Source organism: Hylobates moloch, unplaced genomic scaffold (genome assembly GCF_009828535.3).
Source record: "Hylobates moloch isolate HMO894 unplaced genomic scaffold, HMol_V3 SCAFFOLD_9, whole genome shotgun sequence".
Classification (NCBI taxonomy): Eukaryota; Metazoa; Chordata; class Mammalia; order Primates; family Hylobatidae; genus Hylobates; species Hylobates moloch.
In genome coordinates this window covers 24,264,389-24,290,033 of record NW_026652284.1, presented here as the reverse complement: position 1 = coordinate 24,290,033, position 25,645 = coordinate 24,264,389, and the positions used below count along the sequence as shown (strand labels likewise).

General features: G+C 44.0%; 1 protein-coding gene across 3 annotated transcripts; it reads right to left on the bottom strand.

Moving 5' to 3' along the window:
- Positions 1-5,352: 5,352 nt before the first annotated feature.
- Positions 5,353-19,583, bottom strand: PDIK1L (PDLIM1 interacting kinase 1 like). Of its 3 annotated transcripts, none has more exons than XM_032759390.2 (3): positions 19,445-19,583; positions 16,303-16,604; positions 5,353-9,062 (listed from the first exon to the last, which is right to left on the bottom strand). In XM_032759390.2, the coding sequence occupies exons 2-3, from the start codon at positions 16,585-16,587 to the stop codon at positions 8,322-8,324; spliced, it is 1,026 nt and encodes a 341-aa protein (XP_032615281.1). In that variant the 5' UTR covers positions 16,588-16,604; positions 19,445-19,583; the 3' UTR covers positions 5,353-8,321. The 3 variants fall into 3 exon arrangements, with proteins under 3 accessions (XP_032615281.1, XP_032615283.1, XP_058300469.1); XM_032759392.2 differs by lacking the exon at positions 19,445-19,583 and adding an exon at positions 18,961-19,037; XM_058444486.1 differs by lacking the exon at positions 19,445-19,583 and adding an exon at positions 18,227-18,332.
- Between the last annotated feature and the right edge of the window lie 6,062 nt (positions 19,584-25,645).

Sequence of the window (25,645 nt, the reverse complement as noted above, 5' to 3'; positions counted from 1 at the left end):
CAGGCTGGTCTTGAACTTCTGGGCTTAAGCAATCCTCTTACCTTGGCCTCCTGAAGTGCTAGGATCACAGGCATGAGCCACTGCACCTGGCCCCTTTCTAATATTTTTAATTGGCTGGGAGACATTTTGAATTTTATATTGTTGAGAAGTGGAATTTTTGGACTCAAGTATTTTTGAGCTTTGTTCTAGCACATTATGTTACTTAGAAAAAAATGTATTTTGTTAAATAAAATGTATAGGAAACCATTATTTTGGACTAGCCTCGTACACTAGGCACTAGCAGACCAGGCCAAATCAGAATGGAGTCACTCATGCTGGGTGCCACATAATTAAACTGAACTCTGAAACAGGCCGGTCCACCCCCCGACCCCACTACCAAAAAAAAATACCCCCAGGAGATTCACAGCAACCAATCAAAAGGGGCCCAGTTTACCTGAGCTGGCATGAAAATGAAGTTCCCTCTGTTTTTTTTTTTTTTTAATTTTAAAATTTTAATCTTTTTATTTATTTAGAGACTGGTTCATTTTTGTTAAATTGCTTGTCTTTCCGAGTTTCATGGCAGAGTTTTTGGTTGGTTTAAATTCATTCTAGGGGCCGGGCGCGGTGGCTCACGCTTGTAATCCCAGCACTTTGGGAGGCCGAGGCGGGCGGATCACAAGGTCAGGAGATCGAGACCACAGTGAAACCCCATCTCTACTAAAAATACAAAAAGTTAGCCGGGCGTGGTGGCGGGCGCCTGTAGTCCCAGCTACTCGGAGAGGCTGAGGCAGGAGAATGGCGTGAACCCGGGAGGCGGAGCTTGCAGTGAGCCGAGACTGCGCCACTGCACCCCAGCCTGGGTGACAGAGCGAGACTCTGTCTCAAAAAAAAAATAAATAAATAAATAAAAATAAATTCATTCTAAATAGACATTTAGGATGTCAGCTTCTGACCTCATGGACTCTGAGCTTACAAGTCCCCTGGTCTATCACAGGCCATGCATATGAGGAATAAAAAATCAAAACATTTAAGATAAATAATTTTGTTATAAAGAAATATAGTTATGCAGCCCACAGAAAAATTTTCATTAAAAATTGGTCTTAGTCCTGGTGGGCGTGCCAGTGATTCTTTTAGGTTTGGACCTTGCCTGAGAGAATTTCCAGTCGCTCTCTCCTCTCTGGGCAGAAGTTCCAGATGATCTGATGGGCAGGGAATTAGGCTGTGTGCCCCGGGGGCTCTGGTCAACTAGTTGTTGGGACTGCCTGGGAGGGCGCAGCAACCCACTACACCTGTGTCTGTTTTAACCCTATAAGGAAAGTAACTTTGAAACAACCAAACAATTTTCCGTTCTCTGTTTCTGCTTTTCTCAGCCCTTTTCTGTCTATAAAACCAAACTCTTCTGCTTGGCTTATCGGAACACTCACTGTATTTTATAGAATAAGGTGTTGCCTTTTTCTAGAATCACAAAGAAAAGCCAATATAGATCTTTAAATCAAATTTGCTGTAATTTTGTCTGAGTACCTTTCAAGACTTACTTTTAAGCTTGGATAGACAGGTCCAGAATAGCTGTTAGTTAGCCTTGGCCTCACTACTGAGACAATACTCTTCTGTGATGCTCTGTGTATTGGAAGAAGGTCTTTCTGCTCTGGCCGGTGGAAACATCAATTATTCTTGGTCCTGTGTGAGCTCCAGGATTGTTCTGCCTAATCCTTCCAGAGGCTCTTTCCTGCATTCAGGTCTGATAGTTTCTTCATAAGCATGACTGATTAGTACTTAGCTGATACCGTGTGTGTGAATGTGAGTGTGTGAGTGTGTGTGTGTGTGTGTGTGTGTGTGTGTGTGTGTGTGTGTTTTCTTTGAGGCAGGTCTTCCTCTGCCGCCCAGGGTGGAGTGCAGCGGGGTGATCCCAGCTCACTGCAGCCTTGACTTCCCCGGGCTCAGGTGATTCTCCCAACTCAGCCTCCGAGTAGCTGGGACTATAGGCATACACCACCACACCTGGATAATTTTATTTTTATTTTTGTAGATACAGGGTTTCACCATGTTGCCCAGGCTGGTCTCCAACTCTTGGGCTCAAGTGATCCTCCTGGCTTGGCCTCTTAAAGTACTGGGATTACAAGTGTGAGCCACCCGACCCTGCCTCAGCTGATGTCTTGAAGAAAACTTTCTGCAAAGGTCTGGAACTCTCACTGACAAATAAAAAACAAGACAAAAAAGAAAAGAAAAAAAAAATAAACAAACAAGCTCTGGAATTCTTTGTTACCATCTGTCTCGCTCTCTCTCTGATACTCTGCCCCATGAATCCTAGCTGGCTTGTGCTCCCTGAACCCTGAACTCTGTCTCCTCAACTCAGGGAGACTGTTGAACCCTGTTTAGGTACTTATTCCCTGTACAGCAGCCTAAAGATTCCCTCCAAGTTGGAGCAACCACAGGGCTCACCCCATTTGATCCTTTTCTCCCAGGCATCACTGTCCTGCACTGCTAGTTTCCCAGTGTCTGACGTTTGAGTTGTTTATGGCAGGACATTTGAGTTGTTTATGGCCTGTTACTCCATAATGGCCAGAAGCAGAAGTCATCAGGATTTTTGCTTGCTTTTGCCCTCCTCAGGTTAAAATTGTAACATGCAGCCAGAGTTGAGAAACACTGAGTCTACTGTAATTCCAACTTCCAAGTTCTAGCCATCGCTGCCCTGCTCAACGCCACCCTCACAGCTGTGCTTCCTGTCGCTTCTCAAATCACATCAGTAAACGCTCCCTGCCTTCTACCTAAAGCCAGGAGAAATGGCATGTCATTCTAGTATTTGGTACTTATTACTACTTTCCTAATTTCCACGTGTGGTAGTCTATGTGAAAGAGACAGTAAACATCCTAAATTACTATCAATCATGTTATCAATAAGTAGAAGGAGGAAAGAAAACTGGGCTGAGGGGATTTTTATTGAACTATCCTTGTTCTTAAATAGGGCTGCAGGGCAAAGAGACACACGGGACATCATCATAACCGAATGTATTTCTCTAATAATTGTGGAAAAAATGTAAGCTAAATTAAACAAACCAATCAACGTGCTCCCTATCAGCAGTACAAATTAGCAGTAAAGGAGGCTCAGAGTCATTTCCCAGGAGTCGTCCTGGGTGAACGGGAAGCACTGACATTTCCTGAGCATGCCACGCATTTCTACATGCATCGACTCCTTTTATCTTCACAGTGCTCTGAGTCAGGTACTGTCTCTGCTTAAACATGTGGGAGACTGAATTTGAGGGGCCAGGGAACTCGTGAAAGTAACAGTTAGTAACAGAAGGGTAAAGAGTCTATTTTCAAAGTCTGTCCTTTCCTTCTGCCTGATAATAGCTGTCACCCGTAGCCCCAATGCACATTTTTTAAAAATAAAAATTTTCTTGAAGTATAACATACCTAGAGAAAAATGTAAACATTTTAAGTGCAGCTTGATGAATTTTCTTTTTTCTTTTTTTTGGAGATGGAGTTTTTTTTTTTTTTTTTTTTGAGACGGAGTCTGGCTCTGTCGCCCAGGCTGGAGTGCAGTGGCGCGACCTCGGCTCACGGCAAGCTCCGCCTCCCGGGTTCACGCCATTCTCCTGCCTCAGCCTCCCGAGTAGCTGGGACTACAGGCGCCCGCCACTGCATCCGGCTAATTTTTTGTATGTTTAGTAGAGACGGGGTTTCACCATGTTAGCCAGGATGGTCTCGATCTCCTGACCTTGTGATCCGCCCGTCTTGGCCTCCCAAAGTGCTGGGATTACAGGCGTGAGCCACGGCACCTGGCCTGGAGATAGAGTTTCGCTCATTGCCCAGGCTGAAGTGCAATGGCGCAGTCTCGGCTCACTGAAGCCTCTGCCTCCTGGGTTCAAGCGATTCTCCTGCCTCAGCCTCCCAAGTAGCTGGGATTACAGGTACCCGCCACCACACCCAGCTAATTTTTGTATTTTTAAAAATAGAGATGGGTTTCACCATGTTGGCGAGGCTGGTCGCGAACTCCTGACCTCAGGTGATCCACCCACCTCGGCCTCCCAGAGTGCTGGGATTACAGGCGTGAGCCACCACACAACATCTGCTACTCCAAAGCCTGGGCTTTTTCTGCTAGACCAGGATGCCTTTGGTAATATCAACTTGCCCAACTTCTGCTCAGAACGAGCTGAGCTTGAAATACCGGGCTGAACAGGAAATAAAAGAGTAAAGTCAAAGCCCAAGCTTTTTTTTTTCTCAATTTCCTTCTACGCAATGAAAAATGATTGCAAAGGTGAAAGTACTGCCTTTAAAAGATGCACTTGGCCTTCAAGAGGTGTGGCAGCCTTGTAGGTTTTCTCAAGTGGGAGTTATTATCTAACCACAAACCAACCGTCTGTCATTACACTGCACTTTAGAGGATGTCTATGATTGGTTGGCAAAGAGAGCAACATTTGAATTTAAAGAAAAGACCAAAACAACCAAGTGTCATTACTTCAGTGAGAAAGATAAAGCTTAGTTGTCAGAGAAAACTCCAACTGGAGTCAGAGATTAGGCACCAAAACTCTGTCTTAAGGTAAAACCTTTTGTCATCATCTCAGTAACTGGTGTAATTACTGTTAATTTCATCAGGAAATCAGCCCCTATTTTAAGTAAAACTCAGTGAAAAAGATATGTAAAAACCATGTGAAGGTGCTTTGTAAACTGCAAAGGATTACAAAATGCTAATAAATACAAATATTTAAAGCTTCAATTAAAAACAATCTCTAGAAAGCAAAATTTGCCTGTCTATAAAGGTTATACCAAGGGAAAGCAGAAGAGCGGGAAGCTACAATTCTTTTTTTTCCCCATTTTTTTGGTTTTATTTTTGAAGCCACAATTCTTGATGCCTACTTTCACTAGGTCACATGTAGAGCTGTTTTCTGTCTTCCATATTCCCCTCTGCTGTTCCATTGGACCACTAAATAGACTGTATCTTCAGGCAGAAATGATAAACATAAAAAAGTGGGCCCAACTTTTTAACAGAAAATTAAACTATGGTCTCAAGTTATAGATTGAAAAATTGCATCCTCTCATTTATTTAATATATATTATGCTGAGTCTGAGCTGCATCCTCAGCTTAATGAAATAGACGGATAAATGAATAAAAAATTTCATCTCTGGCAATACGACTTCTTGTATGCAAAGCAAATACAGCAAGACAGCATTAAAATCTTAAGAGAACTTGAAATGCTGAAACTCCTGTAATTCAGTCATCTTTTCCTTGGCAATCACTTCTATTTCAGAGTCATTTAATAGGTAAGTCTGAAAAATACATTGTTTCAGATTTTATACCTTCTATTTTATGCTCATGAAGTAAAGTACTACAGAACTACTCACAGAGCCACTAAAGCAGCAATGTAGAATTTTCAGGGTTTTTTTTTTGTTGAAACTCACTTTATTTAAAAAAAAAAAGTCATGAACAATAAATTACAATCATTTTCCCCTTTTATAAATTCTTCATAAAATATATTTGACAATTTTAACAGAAAATTTCAAAAGTTGCTTTCATTTCTTAAGTGCTGATGACTTATTTTTTGACCATTTTGTCATGCTGGTGAATTACTTTGTAGCTGCTACAATAGTTTGATTGATAACAATTACAATTAAAAACAACAACAACGAAGAGAAAAAACAGACCAGCAGAAAGAACTATTCTGTGTGCTATTTATCTGACACTTAACACTTACTTCATCATAATGACAAAGTATCCCTTAGCACCAAAAAATCTACAGGAACCCCATCTTTCTAAGTGACAACTAGTGCAAAATAACATTCTAGGAACTAACTGTACAACCCCATATTTTAACTGGCCACAGCTGCCTATAAGCTCATTTGAAATATTTGGTCTTTTTTCAATTAAGACAAATTTCAAAAAACACCATAAACCATGGCAAAAGACTCTATGAGGAACAATTGCTTATTGAGTACCTATTATGGGCAAGGCACCGTGCACAAAGTTTTGCTTTCATTTTTCCTCTAGCAAATATCCAGGTATTTCCAAATATCACTAACCATCTTTTCTTACTCCTGGTGGAAAAGGCCTTTGGCTAAATGCCATTTTTTAATTGTCATTTTATCAACAAATCTTTAGTGCTGAGCACACAGTAGGTACTTAATAAATACCTCTGACCGAAAGAACAAAGACAAAGAATTTACTATCATTTTGCTTGGCTATTTTAGAATACAAGGACTTGATAAAATTCCAGAAGAAACTTCCTGATCACCTCATACCCTTACCCCCAATGAAAGAATTTCACTTCACAGGTAAAATCTTTCCAAGTAAATGATAATCATTAACTATTTTACATGAGGCAGGACCAAAAACTATGCGCTTAGGAAACTGTGGCTCCAAGCACATAGATATTTGAAGAGCAAATGATGCATGGGCATACCATCATCTATGAATCTCTGCTGAAGTGCCATGTTATTGACTAGACGTTATCATGATGCTTTTTCTTACTCCCTATAGCTCAACTTCCTTGGACATATCTGTTAAATTAAACTAATCTGGTGATCCAGAGGGTCAATTATCATGAGGTTCCAGTGCGTTTCCACCTCTAATTTCCAAAACAATTCTTATACTTATTAGCTTAAAAGTGATGTCAAAAGTATATGATTTTTTCATTTTAAGAGGCTTTATTTCAATAAACCCTTTTAGTCCAAATTTTAAACTTCCAGATCAAGTAACTAACATAGTCCAGAAATTTTATGTACTGCAATTTTTTTTGTGATGTTTTACATTCTATTTCCTCTGAACACATTTGAAACAGGGAAAAAAATTATGACATATTCCAAAAATTGTGGAAGTTCAAAAAAGCTGAGATTATGCAAGCTATCAATAATTTCAATATTCTAATACTATTTTGTTTGGCTTTTGACCAAAAATTCTAGTGCTTTATAAAGATTAACTTAGATACAATGTAAAGTCTATTTAACCTTAAAGGCTAATGTTGTTTTAGGAAAGCATTCTATCCTTTAAACTATCTGCCTTTACAGGAAAACAAATTGTAGACAACCATACAAAGTTAAAATCAAACTAACTTCAAGAGGAATAATGGTCTGTTGGTTTTTTGACACAGACTATATCAGTGATTGTATAAAATGGATAGCTTTTCTACTTTAAAAGTAGTTGATGCCACAATATTTTATCCATTTGCCATACTGTAACTGTACCTTCTCCCACTTTAGATAAAGGTGATCAACATTTTCAGCAACCACATTATTACCAGTACTGTCTCAAATCAGACAAGAGAAAACAGCATCAGTGCCAAAATGAAAGGAACTCCAGTGACTCAACGAGTGACCATTATCAAGGCAGGCAAAGTGAGGGTAGAGCTCATTTGGTTTCTTCAACTTCAGTATAATGAGGCTTAGACAAAGTCTTCAAACCAAAAATATATCAAGTATTACAGTTCATACATAGCAAAGTTTTCAGAAACAGAATAATCCTGTATTCAGATTTATATCAGATTGTAGAAGCTCAAGTGCAGACGTCCCAATGCAGTGGTTTAGTTGGTTAAATAAATGCTCGGTTACCTAAAGAAGGTCGGCCTGAATCACCAACCTGCTACCATATGACTGCATGACTAATTCAACTCTTGCAGCTATAGGGCACTGGAGAGTTCAAACATACTTCAGCAGCTTTGGATCACTTAATTTCATTTATGTTTTACCAGATAATTTTAGACCCTCCAAACTGATGCCTTTAAAAAAAAAGCTGTATATTACAAAAATAAAAAAAAAAAAAATGATTTCATTAGGGGGAGGGGCAGAGTCGGAAGATAAGAGAAGGTTTGTTTATTTTTCGTCACTGATTTCACCAGCAAATCTCAAAAACCCAAACCTACATCAAATAATTTAAACAGACGTGGCATTTTTTTCATATGGAATGCAAAATGCGCACATTCACATACTTACATATACATAAATATATACATATATGTTTCCTTTACAAAGTTTCAAAGGTTGCATTACCAGCATGCAAACCTCTTCTCCCATGGAAATTCCTAATACTGACAAGGAATGTCTAAAATACTTAGAGACATATTTCCAGAAAACTGGACTCTCTTCTCTTGTTAGCTCTTAAAGAATTTTCCTGCCAAACTTCTATCAATAATCATTTTTTAAAAATTTACACCCACATTGGTAATACACATTTGAAACATACTAATAAAACGGCCAACTTGGCTTTAAGAAAAATGAGGAAAAAAAAATCCCACAAAAAATCTAAACCCTTAGAGGGTGGAGTCTAGCTTTTTATATTCTTTTTCAGCCACATAATGTTGCATCACTGTTAAACAGAAGCAGCATATCATCCATGGTATTTGCAAATAATATGTGTCACGTTTCCCAGCTGCTATCTTTAAATGCAATTTGTACTAATCTGAGTTCTAGTTCAAAAGCATCTGGACGATCCTGAGGGTTTGCAGCCAGCATTTCCTTAATCAGTTGTTTCATTCGCCCATTCATAGATTTTTTCTTCACAGGAATGAGAAGTTCCATTTTGGGATTTTCCAGAAGTGCCTCCCCAACAGGCACAATCTCAGTTCCTTGTTTTACATAACTCCCCAAGAGTTCCTTCTTTGTCTCTGTGTCTATGAATGTGATCCTTTCCAGCATTGCCCAGATGATAATCCCCAGAGCAAAGATGTCAGCTTTTGCTGTGTAATGTCCTTCCCAAACTTCAGGAGCCATGTAAAAATCTGTTCCACATGCTGTGGAAAGGAAACACTTGTTTACACTGACAGGTTCTTCTGGGTTCTGCCCAGAGGCTGAACAAACTTTACTTAGACCAAAATCAGCCACTTTGAGTGTAGGTTCCAAGTCACTGGTATCCAACCTGGTTTGAGAAATCAAGATGTTATCAGGCTTAAGATCTCGGTGGATGATCTGGTTTTTATGCAAGAAAGCCAGGGCACTGCTCAGCTGAAGCATGAAGCTGGTGTTAGTTTTACGATTGGGTTTCCTGGACAACAGATACTCATTCATATCTCCTCCGTCACAAAAATCCATCACAAACCACAAATAATAGGCGCTTCTGGGATCAAAGGCAATTTCTCCTTTTAATGAAGTTTCTACAAGCTACAAGAAGGAAAAAAAAAAAAGATTACAATCATTTGCACAGGTTATACAATTCAGTTATAGGAAAAGAATAATTGAAAGGTTAAGTCAGTCTCCACCTTTAAGTGGAAACTCTATAATATTTTATTTAATCAGTGCTTTCATATATGCATTTTATTTTAAACTTTAAAAAATGCTTCAAATTGTCATTTTGTCCCTGATAAATATACACCAAAGCTCTAAACCAAGGGGTAAAAATTTTAAAATAGCTTTATTTTGAAAAGCGTCCAAGTGGCCACACATTTTCTCCATGTGTCAGTGGAGCTGAACTCTACCCACCTAGCTCATAGCTTCATGAAAAGACCAAAGTTTCAGCAGATAGACCTAGGAAATTGCCAGCTGGGGTATAAACCTCAATTAGGAAACTCTATTCAGTGAAATCGCCTGAAATATACTTCTTACTCATTGCACAGACACTATCAACATAACCTGTGAAATCGACAGAAAAATGATCAAGGAACAACTGGTTGTTGCAGAAATAGCTGTTCCTGTAGTCACTAATAAAATAAAGACTGACATCGGTACTTCATAAACTTCTATAGGCAGAATGCAAATACGTTGGCTCTTTCACTGGATGACTTTTAAAAACCAATTTATAAAAATCAAATATGCATTTTTTAAAATTTTAAATATTTTTTATTATTTTGTTTTCAAATATGCATTTTGATATTAAAAAATCAACTCTGAATTTGTATATTTCTTCTTTCACACAAACTGAAAACCTAAATCACAGTTGTGTTTGTTATTATTATCTAGTTATAACTCTCCTTTACTTGAAATTCAATAGAATTACTTCACTGGACATGAACTATCACTCTAAAATACAGTATATAGTCTTTTTTTTTTTTTTTTTGAGACGGAGTCTCGCTCTGTCACCAGGCTGGAGTGCAATGGCACAATCTCGGCTCACTGCAACCTCTGCCTCCCGAGTTCAACAGATTCTCCTGCCTCGGCCTCCCGAGTAGCTGGGACAACAGGCACCTGCCACCATGCCCAGCTAACTTTTGTATTTTTAGTAGAGACGGGGTTTCACCATGTTGGCCAGGATGGTCTCAATCTCTTGACCTCGTGATCCGCCTACCTCGGCCTCCCAAAGTGCTGGGACTATAGGCGTGAGCCATGGCACCCAGCCCTGTATATTGTCTTTTAAAAGCATTTGTTGTATGGTGTCCTTTTCAGACCCATGAGTTGAACAGAAAAGGCCAAAGAGTTGCTGAAGAGTGAATGAATTGCTAATTTCACATTTAAATCTACTGGTACTTTCTCTACCATTTGGGAAAGCACCAGCAAAGAACATCTCTTCACGCCATCTCTCCACATGGCAGACAATAGTAATTGCAATGATCTGCAGATACCTCTTTTGCATGAGTTTTCCTTGTTGCACGTTTGCCAGTGAGACAGAAAATGAAAGAAAGGTACAGATCACATAATTATTTACCAGGTGCACTGATACTAAACATGGTTTTCTTCTTCTGTCTTTACTCTCAAAAGCAAACTTCCTAAATAGCTTTGAGCAATGCAGAGTCCCAGCGTTCGAAGAATGTTTTAGAGTAAGGCCAGATAGTAAATATTTCGGGCTTGACAGCCACATAAGGTACCATATACTTCTTCCTTTCTTTTTTCCCCCAGAAGTCTTAAAATCTGAAAACTATTTTTAGCATCGAAACCATACGAAAACAGGCCACGGGGCCTCTGGCTGAGAGCTATGGAAATGCAGCGCCCAATCTGCGTATTTTAACATGTAGAGGATGTTAGCCATTGGTTTCTCTTGACTAAGGCCCTTCAATGGCTTCCCTGTTCTCTTAGGATATAGTCTAAGCTCTTTAACATGGGTTATGAGACCTTGTGTGCTCTGACTCCTGCTGTCCCCTCTAGCCTCATCTAAAACAACTCTATCTCACCATCTTCTTTCAATTTTTTTTTTTTTTTGAGACAGAGTCTCACTCTGTTGCCAGGCTGGAGTGCAGTGGTGCGATCTCAGCTCACCGCAACCTCTGCTTCCCAGGTTCAGGAGACTCTCCTGCCTCAGCCTCCCAAGTAGCTGGGACTACAGGCATGCGCCACTATGCCCAGCTAATTTTTGAATTTTTTGTAGAGACGGGGTTTCACCATTGTGGCCAAGATGGTCTTGACGTCTTGACCTTGTGATCCACCCCTCGGCCTCCCAAAGTGCTGGGATCACAGGTGTGAGCACTGCGCCCAGCCTCTTCTTTCAATTTTTAAACACTTCATGTGTTTTGCTTCAAGACCTTTGTATGTACAGTTTTTTTCTGCCTAGGAAATTTTTCTCACTTATCCAGCTAACTCCTCTTCACACTACAAGTTTTAGACAATTATATATATATTTTGTGTGTGTGTGTGTGTGAGACAAGGTCTTGCTCTACTACCCAGGTTGGAGTGCAGTGGCACAATCATGGCTCACTGCAGCCTCAATCTCCCTGGCTCAAGTGATCCTCCTGCCTCAGCCTCCCAAGTAGCTGAGACTACAGGCATGCACCACCACGCCCGGCTAATTTTTAAACTTTTTGTATGGATAGGGTTTCACCATGTTGTCCAGGCTAATCTTGAACTTCTGCACTCAAGTGATTCACCTGCCTCAGCCTCCCAAAGTGCTGGGATTACAGGCGTAAGCCACAGCGTCCAGCCAACAATTTGTAACTTTTGAACCACGGGATTATGTAGGTTTCCCTGTTGTATGCATCCTGTACTTCTCATTCATGATATTTATCACAAGTACACAGACTGGCCACTAGGTTCCTATGCATGAGATTGTAACCTCTGTTAATTGTTTTACATTTTCTTCTAGGTGAGGCTTTTGGCTATCAGAAACTGATTCAGTGATTCCAACTGAGAACAAGGAAGAACACATCAGGAAAAACATGGAGAAAAATTAAAATCTGTATGGAGAATATACCATGCATAGGGACTCTGTAGTCATATTACAGATTTGTTTGTCTTTACTAAATGTAAATATTGGTTGTCTTTACTAGATGTAAATTTAGAGAAGGCACTTGCTAAATGTGTTGATGAATGTCTGGACAACTAAACAAATCCATAGAAAAGACAATTTTAATAGAGGTACCAATTACTGAGTACTTATATGTACCAAGTATTGTTTCTGCAACATCTCTAATTTTGACAACTCCTATACAAAGTAGATATTATTACCCCTTATGTTAAATATGAAGAAATAGAGACTAGGAAGAGTTGGGTTATTTATCCAAGGTCATTCAGCTAGCAAAACATACCATAAGTGAAACACAAGTCTATCAGGCTTTAAAAGATGAAAGAGATTTACTAAACAAAAAGGTGATTTAGATATAAAAATCACTGAATCAAGTCTGGTAGTCCTTTACATCTTAAAACTTTATGAGCTAATGCTTAGTTACGATAACAATTGCTGGATCTGGACTCAGCACTAAATAATATGTTTGCTTGTTTGCTTGTTTATTTTTGAGACAGGGTCCCACTCTGTGAGAAGGGCTAGAGTGCAGTGGTGCAATAATCATGGCTCACTGCAGTCTTGAACTCCTGGACTCTAGCAATCCTCCTGCCTCCGCTTCCTGAATAGCTGGGACTAAAGGTGTGTGCCACCATGCTCAGCTAATAAATCTTTTGTTTAAATACCTTTGCTTTTCTAGTTCAAAATAGATCATGCCTCTTAGTCTCTAAAACTCAATGTAAAGTTCAGCAAGGTTCTATCCACTTTTTTTTTTTTTTTTTTGAGACAGGGTCTGGCTGTCACCCAGGCTAGAGTGCAGTGGCCCAAGGGTCTGGCTGTCGCCCAGGCTGGAGTGCAGTGGCCCAATCTCGGCTCACTGTAACTTCCACCTCCAAGGCTCAAGTGATCCTCCCACCTCAGCCCTCCAAGGAGATGGGACCACTGGCATGTGCCACCACACCCGGCTAACTTTTTGTATTTTTCGTAGAGATGAGGTTTTGCCACGTTGCCCAGGCTGGTCTTGAACTCCTGGCCTCAAGTGATCTGCCTGCCTCAGCCTCCCGAAGTGCTGGGATTACAGGTGTGAGCCACCATGTTTGGCTTTCCATCCACTTTTTTTTTGTTTTTTTGTTTTGGAGATGGAGTCTCGTTCTGTCACCCAGGCTGGAGTGCAGTGGCATGATCTTGGTTCACTGCAATCTCCGCCTCCCGGGTTCAAGCAATTCTCCTGCCTCAGTCTCCTGGGTAGCTGGGATTACAGGCACACGCTGCCACACCTGGCTAATTTTTTGTATTTTAGTTTCACTGTGTTGCCGGGGCTGGTTTCAGACTCCTGAGCTCAGCCGATCTGCCCACCTCGGCTAGGATTATAGGTGTGAGCCACCATGCCTGGCCTCTATCCACTTTTCAGAGAGAACATAGTAAGAATGTTTCCAATATTTTCTATCAATTCAACTTACATAATAAGCACTTTAAGAAAAGCAAACAATAAAATGCACAGAGGCTAAATAGTTATTTTTACTGTCATAAAACGGAAAACTTCAGGGCATTGGCTGGGCGAGGTGGCTCATGCCTGTAATCCCGGCACTTTGGGAGGCCGAAGCAGATGGATCACTTGAGGTCTGGAGTTTGAGACCAGCCTAGCCAACATGGTGAAACTCCATTTTTACTAAACATACAAAAATTAGCCAGGCATGGTGACGGGCGCCTGTAGTCCCAACTACTCAGGAGGTTGAGCCAGGAGAATCACTTGAACCTGGGGGGCGGAGGTTGCAGTGAGCCGAGATCGCACCACTGCACTCCAGCCTGAGCGACAGAGCAAGACTCCATCTCAAAAAAAAAAAAAAAAAAAAAAAAAAAAAAAAAAAGGCCGGGCACAGTGGCTCACGCCTGTAATCCCAGCACTTTGGGAGGCCGAGGCGGGTGGATCACCTGAGGTCAGAAGTTCAAGACCAGCCTGGTCCACATGGTGAAATCCCATCTCTACTAAATATACAAAAATTAGCCAGGCGTGGTGGCAGTTGCCTGTAATCCCAGCTACTCAGGAGGCTGAGGCAGGAGAACTGCTTGAACCCGGGAGGCGGAGGTGGCAGTAAGCCGAGATCGCGCCATTGCGCTCCAGCCTGGGCAACAAGAGCAAAAACTTCTTCTCAAAAAAAAAAAACTTCAGGGCACAGAGTGCTAAACTGCAATATAAATTAATATAAATTAAGTTCTCAAGACTAATACTGCTCATCATACAAGGAAACACGCAAGTTTCTTAATACATGCATTTGTGTATTTGTTTTCTTTGTTGTTCCTAGTCCAAAACTTTTCTTGTTTTAAAAACAGAGGTTTTATTTTTGAGACAGAATCTCGCTCTGTCACCCAGGCTGCAGTGCAGTGGCATGATGTCAGTTCACTGCAACCTCTGCCTCCTGGGTTCAAGTGATTCTCTCATCTCAGCCTCCCAAGTAGCTGGGACTATAAGGCACATGCCACCATGCCTGGCTAATTTTTGCACTTTTTTTTGTACAGATGGGGTTTTGCCATGTTACCCAGGCTGGTCTTGAACTCCTGGGTTGAAGTGATCCTCCCGCTTCACCCTCCTAAATTGTTGGGATTAGAGGCATAAGCCACTACGCCTGGCCAAAAGCAGACTTTTTTTTTTTGAGATGGAGTCTTGCTCTGTCCCCCAGGCTGGAGTGCAGTGTTGTGATCTTGGTCCACTGCAACCTCTGCCTCCTGGATTCAAGAGATTCTCCTGCCTCAGCCTTCTGAGTAGTTAGGACTACAGTTGCATGTTATCATGCCAGGATAATTTTTGTAGTTTTTTAGTAGAGACAGGGTTTCGCCATGTTGGCCAGGCTGGTTTCAAACTCCTGACTTCAGGTGATCCGCCTGCCTCAGCCTCCCAAAGTGCTGGGATTACAGGCATGATAAGCCACCATGCCCAGCCCAAAAGCAGACTTTTAAATGGTAAAAGTCTGATGGTAAATTCTGAATTTAGACACACTCAAAGAAAGTTGTTTTCTTTTCCAAGAATGACTAGCTTTTTTTTTTTTTTTTTTTTTTTTTGAGACGGAGTCTCGCTTAGTCGCCCAGGCTGGAGTGCAGTGGCGAGATCTTGGCTCACAGCAAACTCCGCCTCCCCGGTTCAGGCCATTCTCCTGCCTCAGCCTCCCGAGTAGCTGGGACTACAGGCATCTGCCACAACGCCCAGCTAATTTTTTTGTATTTTTAGTAGAGACGGGGTTTCACTGTGTTAGCCAGGATGGTCTCGATCTCCTGACCTCGTGATCCGCCCGTCTCAGCCTCCCAAAGTGCTGGGATTACAGGCGTGAGCCACTGTGCCCGGCCCAAGAATGACTAGCTTTAAGAAATTCTGCCCTAGCTTTTAACAAGCTATGTCTTAATATATTTTCTATTCTTTGAGTATAGAGCTACTAGAGATTTTAATTTCTGGCAGAAGCCGACGAAAAACAGAAAAGCTTTTCCATTTTCCCAGGTTGACAGAAGAGTAATCTGGGAGTTAAGAAAGCATAAGCTTTAGCTGTCAGTCTTAGCTCCAGCTCCCAATTCTACCACTTACTATGTATGTGACTTTGGATAAATTCGTTATCTATACTAAGCCTCAGTTTCTTCATTTGTAATGAAGATAATAATAGTCCTTTCCTCATAGGATTGTTTTGAGCAACCGCTTTTAAAGCACTCAGCACAGAGCATGGAACTGCGTGCAAATTCAACTGTTAGCTGTTAGCACTGTTAATAACATTCAGGTGTTAAACCATGTACTTCATGAAAATTAACTGGAATTGCATGGTGAAGAAACCAAATATCCCTCTAAAACAGCAAAGGCTTACATTCAAACCAGTGATTTATAAAAGAGATGCCCAATTACCTAGGGGTGTTGCTACTGGTTGTGGAATTTTTCCTTTTCTTCTGCCCTCAAGTCCAAAATTATTGATTTCAAAGAAATGAAGTTATTAGACTGTAGTCTCAAGCACCTCTCTAGCTCCTATCTTGCCCCATTCCTATGCAGACTGGCAAGTACCATTGCATAACAGGTGGCTTATGTTATTTTTAGGTATGTGCATCACAGGTTTAAATAAAACCTTGTTTTAAAGCAAACATCTACTCAATTCTTGGCAGACACTTATCTACTTCTAACTACAAAACACCTGCATTTAAAGGGAAACGTTCGTTAGACCCTTTCATTCCTCTTCTTGCTGGCCAATGCCACGTTCAAATCATTTCTATTTCCCAATCAACAACACATACCTGTAAATAAAGGGAAGAATTAGAGCCGTGGGACATCTTTTGCACCATCCCATCCTTTTGTAGGATGCATTCCTCCAAGTGAATCACATTTGGATGCTGGCTCTTGATACTGCTTAGTGCCCAGAACTCACGAAGGGCTAGTTCAACATTTTCAGGTGCGTGACATCGAATTTTCTTCACTGCCACCCGTGCAGAGGTCTTTCTGATGACTGCTTCATACACAACACCGTAACTACCTCGGCCTACCTCCCGTATTAGATCGTACTTTGGCTGGCTACTCACCATCTTCAAGGTCGAGGTTTCTGGAAAAATCAACAAAGTGCTCTGTTGAAATTATATATACCTACTGGCTTGTATTTCTTCTTATGTATGATTTACTTGTCATCTGTCTGACTGTCTGGAGTGCATGAAGGATATTTGCTATACCTAGGGGAAATCTAATTTTAAGAATAGTAACAATAAAGCTAACACGTAGTATTTACCATGTATCAGGAACTGTTTTAAGCTCTTTAGAATATTAAATTCAGTTAATCCTCATAATAATCTTATGAGATAGATACTATTATGGTCTTTTTATAGATGAAACTATATAATGGAGAGGTTAAGTGAAACGCCTAAGGTCAATAGCTAGTAACTGGTGGACGTGGGATTTGAAACCCAGCCATCTGCCTCAGACGACCACGATTTGAAGCACTGCAGTATGCTGTCTCTTATATGAACTGCTTGAAAATGTCACTGTTAAAAATACACCCCCAAAATTCAGCATTCTTATTTACTGATCAGGAAAAAACAGGCAAGCAAGCAAAATCCCAGCTTCTCCTTCAGGCTGTCACACACATAATGGTCATAAAACAGCAAAAACAAAACCCCCTCACAGTTAGAAATACAAACACCTGGCTTATGCTTAAGGCCTGAAAGTGAACCAAATCATTTATAGAACTGAAAATGTTTGTTTTCATTATGTAAAAGTAAGTGGCCAAACTCTATCTATTCATATTTTAATTCTGTCTCTTATGTCATCTCCTTATTTCTTCCAAAATAAATGAAAATAAAGTTTGTGGAAAATAAACGTTTCTTTTTTTTTTTTTTTTTGAGACGCAGTCTCCCTCTCTCGCTCTGTCTCCCAGGCTGGAGTGCAATGATTCGATCTCGGCTCACTGCAAGCTCCGCCTCCCGGGTTCACGCCATTCTCCTGCCTCAGCCTCCAGAGTAGCTGGGACTACAGGCGCCCGCCACCACGCCCGGCTAATTTTTTGTATTTTTAGTAGAGACGGGGTTTCACCGTGTTAGCCAGGATGGTCTCCATCTCCTGACCTCGTGATCCGCCCGCCTCGGCCTTCCAAAGTGCTGGGATTACAGGCGTGAGCCACCGCGCCTGGCCAGAAACGTTTATTTAAAAATAAAGTAAGCTACTTAGAATACAGTTACCTTTTTATAGTCATTTAACAATAGCTATTTTAAAATTTTTATGTTTCCTTTTTACTAATCATAAGAGCTGGAGTAAACAATATCTATTTAGTTCTAGGTCATTTTTGCCAACAAAGATCCTGCGTATCAAGGGGCTCTCTGCCAGAGTACTTGGGAATTCAACGTACTGAACGGTTTAAAGGCGAGAGCAAAGGCCCTGCACAGAAATGCTCATGTGTTGAATGGAGAAAGTCTAAAGTGTGCTTCCTCACTCCCCAAAGAATTTCTAGATTATAACGAACTTCACGAATTCTCATTTGTAGATTGTGACCACGGGCAAGAAAAGTAACCTGAGATTGTACAATATTTATTCTGTGTAGCTGGGGAAGCAAAAGGCTACTGACCCTAGAGCCTGAGAAGTTGGGATCCACTACTTTAAGTCCATGGGATAGATTTAATAAAAAGAAATGACTTCTGAGATTGCGTTCAGTCTCATTTCCTCTAACAGGACACCCACCCTTCAAATCGCTACTGAGTTTCCTAGTGTCTAATTTCCTGCCACAGAATCCTCTGCGCCGGCTGCACAGCAGACGAGCTTTCCTGCTCTACGGGGATCGCCAATCACATCCACTCAAGGTGGTTCGTGTCTCTGAAGCAGTGCCATGTCCTCTCCAGCCTGGTACAGTCCCCATGGGGAACGGCACCTTCCTGAATAGGGAGGAGAGGGGTGTTTACGAAACCCGTGGGATCCCGGATCCAATGATGCATCCGGTGCGAACTTAAGTGACTTTCGACCGAAAGTGGCGGGCCCTCGCTCCCGCTGCTCTAAGCAGACGCTGGGACGCGGGCGGGCCAGGCCAGACACCTGCCGGCGCCCGGGAAAGGCCAGTCCCCGCCAGAGGTGTTGCCCGACGCGGCGGCTCAGGCCGCGCTCATTGGCCAAGTGTCAGGCCCTCCCCCTCCTCGGCCGTGCTCAGATGAAGCCCGGAGGGGAGCCTCCCGAGCCCCTTCGCTCAGAGGAGCCAGCCCTGCAGTTGCCTCAACTCCTCGGGGCTGGGGGCTGAGGGCCGGGGGGAGGTGGCCCCGGTATGAGAGGAGGCCGCGACTGGGCCGGTGGCCTGAGGACCGCAGGGCCTTCCCCGGGATGACTCCGCTGACAGGTCTGTGACAGGCCTCCCAGGGAGGGAGGCACATGCAGGGCCGTCGGCTCTGCAGCAGGGCCTCTCCGCCACGCCGAAGGGCCAGATTTACCTCAGGGTAGACGCCGCCGCTTCTCCCTCTCACGGGCTCTGCAGGCCGCCATTATCAGGCAGCTCGCGCCTCCGCTGCCGCCGCCTCCAGTCAGCAGCCGGCGCGCGCGGACACACCCCCTTACGCCGACCGCCCCGCCCCCCTCCGGCTTTCCGTAGCGCGAGCCGGGACGTTCCGCGCCACCGACGAGGCGCGCGGCCGGCGCTCCGCTCGCCTCCTCCCTCTCCCGAGGATTTGCAGAGCCGTGAGTCGTCGGAGGTGTGCGCGCTCCGGAGCGCACCACTGGTGCTGCTCCCCGCAGGGGTGGCCGGGCCCGGGAACCGCGAGGCGAGGCCACGCCACGCCGGGGCTCGGCCACCCTCCAGCCGCAGCGGGCGCTCAGGGCCCGCGGCCCCGGGGACGGTCTGCAGCGGCAAGTCTGGCCCTGGGGCTGCGCGCCCGGCCGCGGCCTCCCTTCCCCCTACCCGTCCCGCTTCCGACCTACCGAGCTGCGGGCTGGGGTGCGGGGCTCGCTGGGGTGGAACGCCCGGTGCATCTTCCACGCGGGTCTCGGGTGCCTGCGGGGCGCGGTGCTCTTTGGCAGGTCCGCGGGGAGGTGCGGTCCGACCAAGGAGGCCTGGCGTCCGCCCCGCCGGGAGGGAGACTGCAGCTTTTGTCCGAGTCACTGAGCCATGTTTGCGGGCGGTGCAGTTGCCGAGACGGCGGCGGCGGCGGCGCGGGGCTGGGTGCGATCATCTGGGAGGACGCCGTCCCCTGCCCCGCCGGCGCGGTGGTATCTCCCTTAAAGAAGCCAGCGCCTCATTGTTCCCCGGCCGCGGCCGCAGGGAGCCAAGCACCTCCTCGGCGTGGGGAGTGAGGGGACGGCGGCACCTGCACCTGGCTGCGGTGCCCGCGGCGCCCCCCCGAGGCTCCTGGTGCAGGGTTGGCCTGCAGTCGGCGCGCGGGAGAGGCCTGGGTCCGAGCCAGGATCCACCGCGCTCCGGCCCCTCTCAGGGCGGGACAGTCAATGGGGGCCCTGCTGCTGCCGCAGTCGCTCGGCTGCCACACGCTGTCAGATCCCGCACGCTGTCGGCCCCACAGCCAGCCCAGGGTCACTCAGGCTCGCATCTCTCAGTCATCCAGTTGTTAGATCAGTAAGCATCCGCCAGAAACGTCCTTTCCTTCTTCCTCGATTTATTCTGCACCCATTACTTCTCAGCATGGTGGTGATTCCTCCTCCCAGCGCTCGCTCTATAAGGCACGATGTACAAAGAATCCCTGTCGCTGTGCTCAAAGATCAACCCATTTTATTTTCTGTCCTCCATTTATGCCCCTTCTCCCGAGAGTCTGGCACTGGGTTAGGTCTTTATATAAATGATCTTGCTTAATCCTAACCAAACCCCACAAGGGGAGGTTTTATTATCCTGTTTTAACAGGCGAGGAAACACCTCTGCCTCTTTTCACTGAAGTGTCTGTTTTGGGGTGTGTCTACCTTGAATACCCACTCCTGGTGTAACACCCCCTCCCCTTAAAAAAAAACCCACAACCGTTCTGTAATCTGTTCAGATTTTTGTCCTGAATGCCATCCAAGTTCAAGTCTTCAGCTGTTTGCTGGAAACACTGGTGTCAGCCAAGACTTATTTCCCGCCCTCAAAAGTAGAGGGAGAATATAGAAGGCTCTAAGTAGACAGCTAACTACCTGTGTGGGTTATTGATCCGAATCAGGGGAGGGACCTCTCTCCATCAAAGTAGTGTTTTCATTTTGTCTCAGACATTAAATATCATAGGAACCCTTGCTCATGTTGGCTGCAGATGAGATTTGAAATCCACTCTCACCCCCAATTTAGGCTCACTGTTAAGTCTGTGAGGTGGGTTTAGATCTTGTGGGACCTGAAGCTTAAATAATTTGTGGTGTCCTCCTGAGGAAAAAGGTTATAAAATGGCCCTGTGAACACATATCTGGAACATTGGAATGGGTCCCTATAAGTACAGGACTCTGAAGCTTAAGATTCATTAGCTTGGGGGTAAATCTGCCCCCTGCTTATTATGTTAATGTCATTTTTTTTTTTAGCCTGGAGGCCTCCTGGAGTACTGAGAATTCCTAGGGGCAGGAACCTTGTCTGTGATTCATCTCTGCAGCCTCCTCAATCTGATATGGTATCAAAATACTCCTAAGGCTAGCATTCTCATACATGGCTGGTGGGAAGGCAAAGTGATACAACTGTTAACAAGGAAATTTGGCAATATATAGCAATATTATTTGATCCAGTAACCCTAGATCAAATACTAGATTTCGAGGAATCTATCCTAGTAATATACCGGCAAACACACACACACAAAAAAACAAACCTGTGTATACTAGGCTATTCATTATGGCATTAATCAGTAGCAAAAGATTGGAAACTGCTCACATGTCTAATGATAAAGAACTGGTTGAATAAATCATAGTACATACACAGGCTGAAGTACTATGCAGCCATGAAAAGGTATGCGGAAGAGGCCTGGCTTGGTGGCTCACACCTGTAATCCTAGCACTTTGGGAGGCCGAGGGAGGCGGATCACTTGAGGTCAGAAATTCGAGACCAGCCTGGCCAACATGGTGAAACCCTGTCTCTACTAAAAATACAAAAAAAATTAGGCGGGCGTGGTGGCACTCGCCTGTAGTCCCAGCTACTTGGGAGGCTGAGGCAGGAGAATCTCTTGAACCTGGGAGGCGGAGGTTGTAGTGAGCCGAGATCTCGCCACTGCACTCCAGCCTGGGTGACAGAGCGAGACCCTGTCTCAAAAAAAAGAACAACAACAAAAAAAAAAAAAAGAAAGAAAAAGAGCCTAAGCCTTATCAAGCCAAAATCTAATTACCAGTTTACCAGAAATATGAGGGATAGACAAAGACCATAATCAGTCAAACTCCAAATGTGGAGCATTCTATAGGACAAGTGTCCTGGATTCTCCAGTAGATTCATGATATAGAAGTAAAACTGGACAGTAGAATGTGAAAGTGACTTACCAAATGCAGTAAACTCATTTGGATCACGATTCAAATGAGTCAACTGTCAAAAGACATCTTCAGAAATTTACATATAGGTTAGGCACGGTGAGCCACACCTGAAATCTCAACACTTTGGGAGGCTGACGCAGGCAGATCACTTGAGGCCAGGAGTTTGAGACCAGCCTGGCCAACACAGTGAACGACACAGTCTCTATAAAAAAATGCAAAAATTAGCCAGGCGTGGTGGCACACACCTGTAGTCCCAGCTACTTGGGAGGCTGAGGCAGGAGAATCACTTGAACCCAGGAGGCAGAGGTTGCAGTGAGCGGAGATGATGCCACTGCACTCCAGTCTGGGCTAGAGACAGAGTAAGACCCTAAAAAAAAAAAAAAAAAAAAATTAAATTTGAACTTAGATCAAATTAAGGAATTATTGTTCTTTTTTGTTAAGTGACACAGTGCTTGTGAAAATAAGTCTTTTTCTTTCTTTCTTTCTTTCTTTTTTTTTTTTTTTTTTTTTTTTTTTTGAGATGTGGTATCGCTCTTGTTGCCCAGGCTGGAGTGCAATAGCACGATCTCGGTTCACTGCAACCTCTGCCTCCTGGGTTCAAGCGATTCTCCTGCCTCAGCCTCCCAAGTAGCAGGGATTATAGGCATGTGCCATCACACTTGGCTAATTTTGTATTTTCAGTAGAGATGGGGTTTCTCTATGTTGGTCAGGCTGGTCTGAAACTCCCGACCTCAGATGATCCGCCCACCTCAGCCTCCCAAAGTGCTGGGATTACAGGTGTGAGCCACAGCGCCCGGCCGAAAATAAGTCTTTTTCAATTGGAGCAGCACACGTGCATTATGGATGAAACGAAATGAGGTCTGGAATATGCTTTAAAATACTCCACTATCAGCACAGCAAACTGAGAGGGGAAGATTGGCAAAATGTTGATAGTTGTTGAAACTTAGTGCTGGGTACATGAGGCTTATTATACCATTCTATTTTTGTGCATTTTTTACTCTTTCCATAATAAAAAGTTAGACAATCAAGCTCAAAAAAAGGAAATGAGTGTTTTGGACAAATGGGAACTTGGATGTGGCAAGCCTGCTCCCTGGTGGCAGGTTCCATTAGTGAAGCTGATGCTCCAGTCTCACTAAAGCAGGTCTGAATTCCCAGACCTGTCAAGATCCAAGTCCTTTATCCCACAAGAACCCTATGAAGTGGAGAATATGAGCATAGTCTTTTACATTTAGAGAAACTGAGGCTCAAAGGGACTCAGTAACTTAAGTTCCTAATAAGTCACTAGTAGAGCCAAGACTCCTGAAGTCTTTGGACTCCAGGTCCCCAGCCCCATAAATCAACATGAATCTGAGCCTTACTTTTCCTATCTGAACAGAGGTCACATGGGAAGAGGCAAATGGGCTGTCCCTAATTAGAATGGGTCCACAGGAAGCAGATTATCGTGGAGCAATTTTACCTATAAACTATAGATAAATACAAATCGGTAATATAAATAAATAATAGGTAATATTCATACTACCTTCTGTGCGAGGCACTGTGCAAAGTACTGTTTATAGAGTGATCTCATCTAATCTGCACTGTGACCCTGTAAAGCATGTACTATTATTGTCCTCCCTTTTACAACTGAGGAAACAGAGGTTCTAAGAGGTGAAAGAACTTGTCCAAAGTCACACCGGCACTTCAATTGAGGTCTAACTACAATGCGTGTGTGTGTGTGTGTGTGTGTGTGTGTGTGTGTGTTTGAGATGGAGTCTCGCTCTGTACCCCAGGCTGGAGTGCAGTGGCACAATCTTGGCTTACTGCAGCTTCCGCCTCCTGGGTTCAAGTGATTCTCCCACCTCAGCCCCCACCGAGTAGCTGGAATTACAGGCGCCCGAGTAGCTGGAATACAGGTGCATGCCACCACGCCTGGCTCATTTTTGTATTTTTAGTAGAGATGGGGTTTCACCATGTTGGCCAGGCTAGTCTTGAACCCCTGGCTTTAAGTGATCTGCCCGCCTTGGCCTCCCAAAGTGCTGGGATTACCGGCATGAGCCACCATGCCTGGTTGTGTGTGTGTGTGTGTTTTAAAAGACTTTATTTTTATAGAAGTTTTAGGTTCACAGTGAAGTTGAGTGGAAATTACAGAGTTCGCATATACACCCTGTCCCCAAGGCACATCTTGGAGTCTTCCTTCCCACCAGATTGCTGACGCTGAATTTCTCCTCTGGAGAAATTATAAGAGGCATCATTGATGCGTTGTTAGAGACCTAGTACCCACTGAGCCAACCACAAGTTGTTATCAAAATATGCCACAATGAGGTCATTAAGGGCGACTGGCTAGGCCTGTCAGTGAATGTTTCTAGAGCAGCTCCTAACTGCTGTAGCAGGGAGAATCCCCATCAGTGTCTCCTCCCTTCTCCTTCCCAAGCTTGGGAAGGCCCATTTCTTTTCTTTTCTTTTTTTTTTTTTTTTTTTTGAGATGGGGTCTCACTCTATTGCCTAGGCTCGAGTGCAATGGCACAATCTTGGCTCACTGAAACCTCTGCCTCCTGGGTTCAAGCAATTCTCCTGCCTCAGCCTCCTGCGTAGCTGGGATTATAGGCACTTACCACCATGTCTGGCTAATTTTTGTATTTTTTATAGAGACGGGGTTTCGCCATATTGGCCAGGCTGGTCTCAAACTCCTGACCCCAGGTGATCCACCCACCTCGGCCTCCCAAAGTGCTGGGATTATAGCCATGAGCTACTGCGCCCAGCTGCCCCAGCCCCATTTCTGCAGGGGGAGGCTGAGGGAGAAACTCCTTTAGGGAGGGTACTAGCTTTGGCACTAACACGCTGTGTCATCTTAAGCAAGAAAGACTCCTCCCTGCTGTGGGCCTCAGTCTCCCCATCTGCAAAATGAGGGGGTCTGACCAGCTCATCTCTAAGGATGCTTACAGCTCCAACACTCTGATTCTTGAATCCTACACCTCCACTATGCTTGTAACAAGAAGACCAAAATGTTTATTTCCGATCCAGCCCCGGAGACAAGTGATCTGGGGGCCCACAAAGGTCTTGCACCAGGTATAACTTCAGCTGTTTTTGTCTTTGGATGGGTCCTAGTTGACTTCTTGGTGAGGACTGAGAACAGCTGGAGCAGCTGATGGTTAAGACCCAGGTTCACATCTCCTGCCCCTGGGTCCAAGAGCTGCTGGGGATGCCACCATCTGAAAACCATGCTGGATGAGGGGGTTGAGAGTGTCCCAAACTGAGGATTCACCCAACTCCTCAGCAGGTCCTGAGGTGTTAAAGCTTGGGCTTCCTCTGATTCTCTGGCCTCTTCTGGATGCTTCATGTTATAAGAGCAGTAACTCAACTCAAAGTGATGGAAAGGAATGATCGGTACATGTATCTAAGAGAAATGGAGATGGGAGGGCTAGCTTCGGGAAGGAAGTTTGATTCAGCAGCTCACATGTCACCAAAGACTCGTTTCCTCTGTTTTGCCTCCCATGATGCTGCCTTCATCTTAAGGCTGGCTTCCCTTGTGGGCCTCGGGGTCACCAGTGGGAATTTGGCCTTATGAGGTCATATCCTGCAGGAATGAGAAAGTCAGCTTCTCTATTCCTCAAACAACTCCTGAAATTAAGTCTTGCTGGACCTGATTGGCTAGGGGCTAGGGAGTAGGGGGTAAGAGATAGGGTTGTGGACCCCTCCTTGACCAAGCTCTGTGTCCTGAAGGATGGGGCT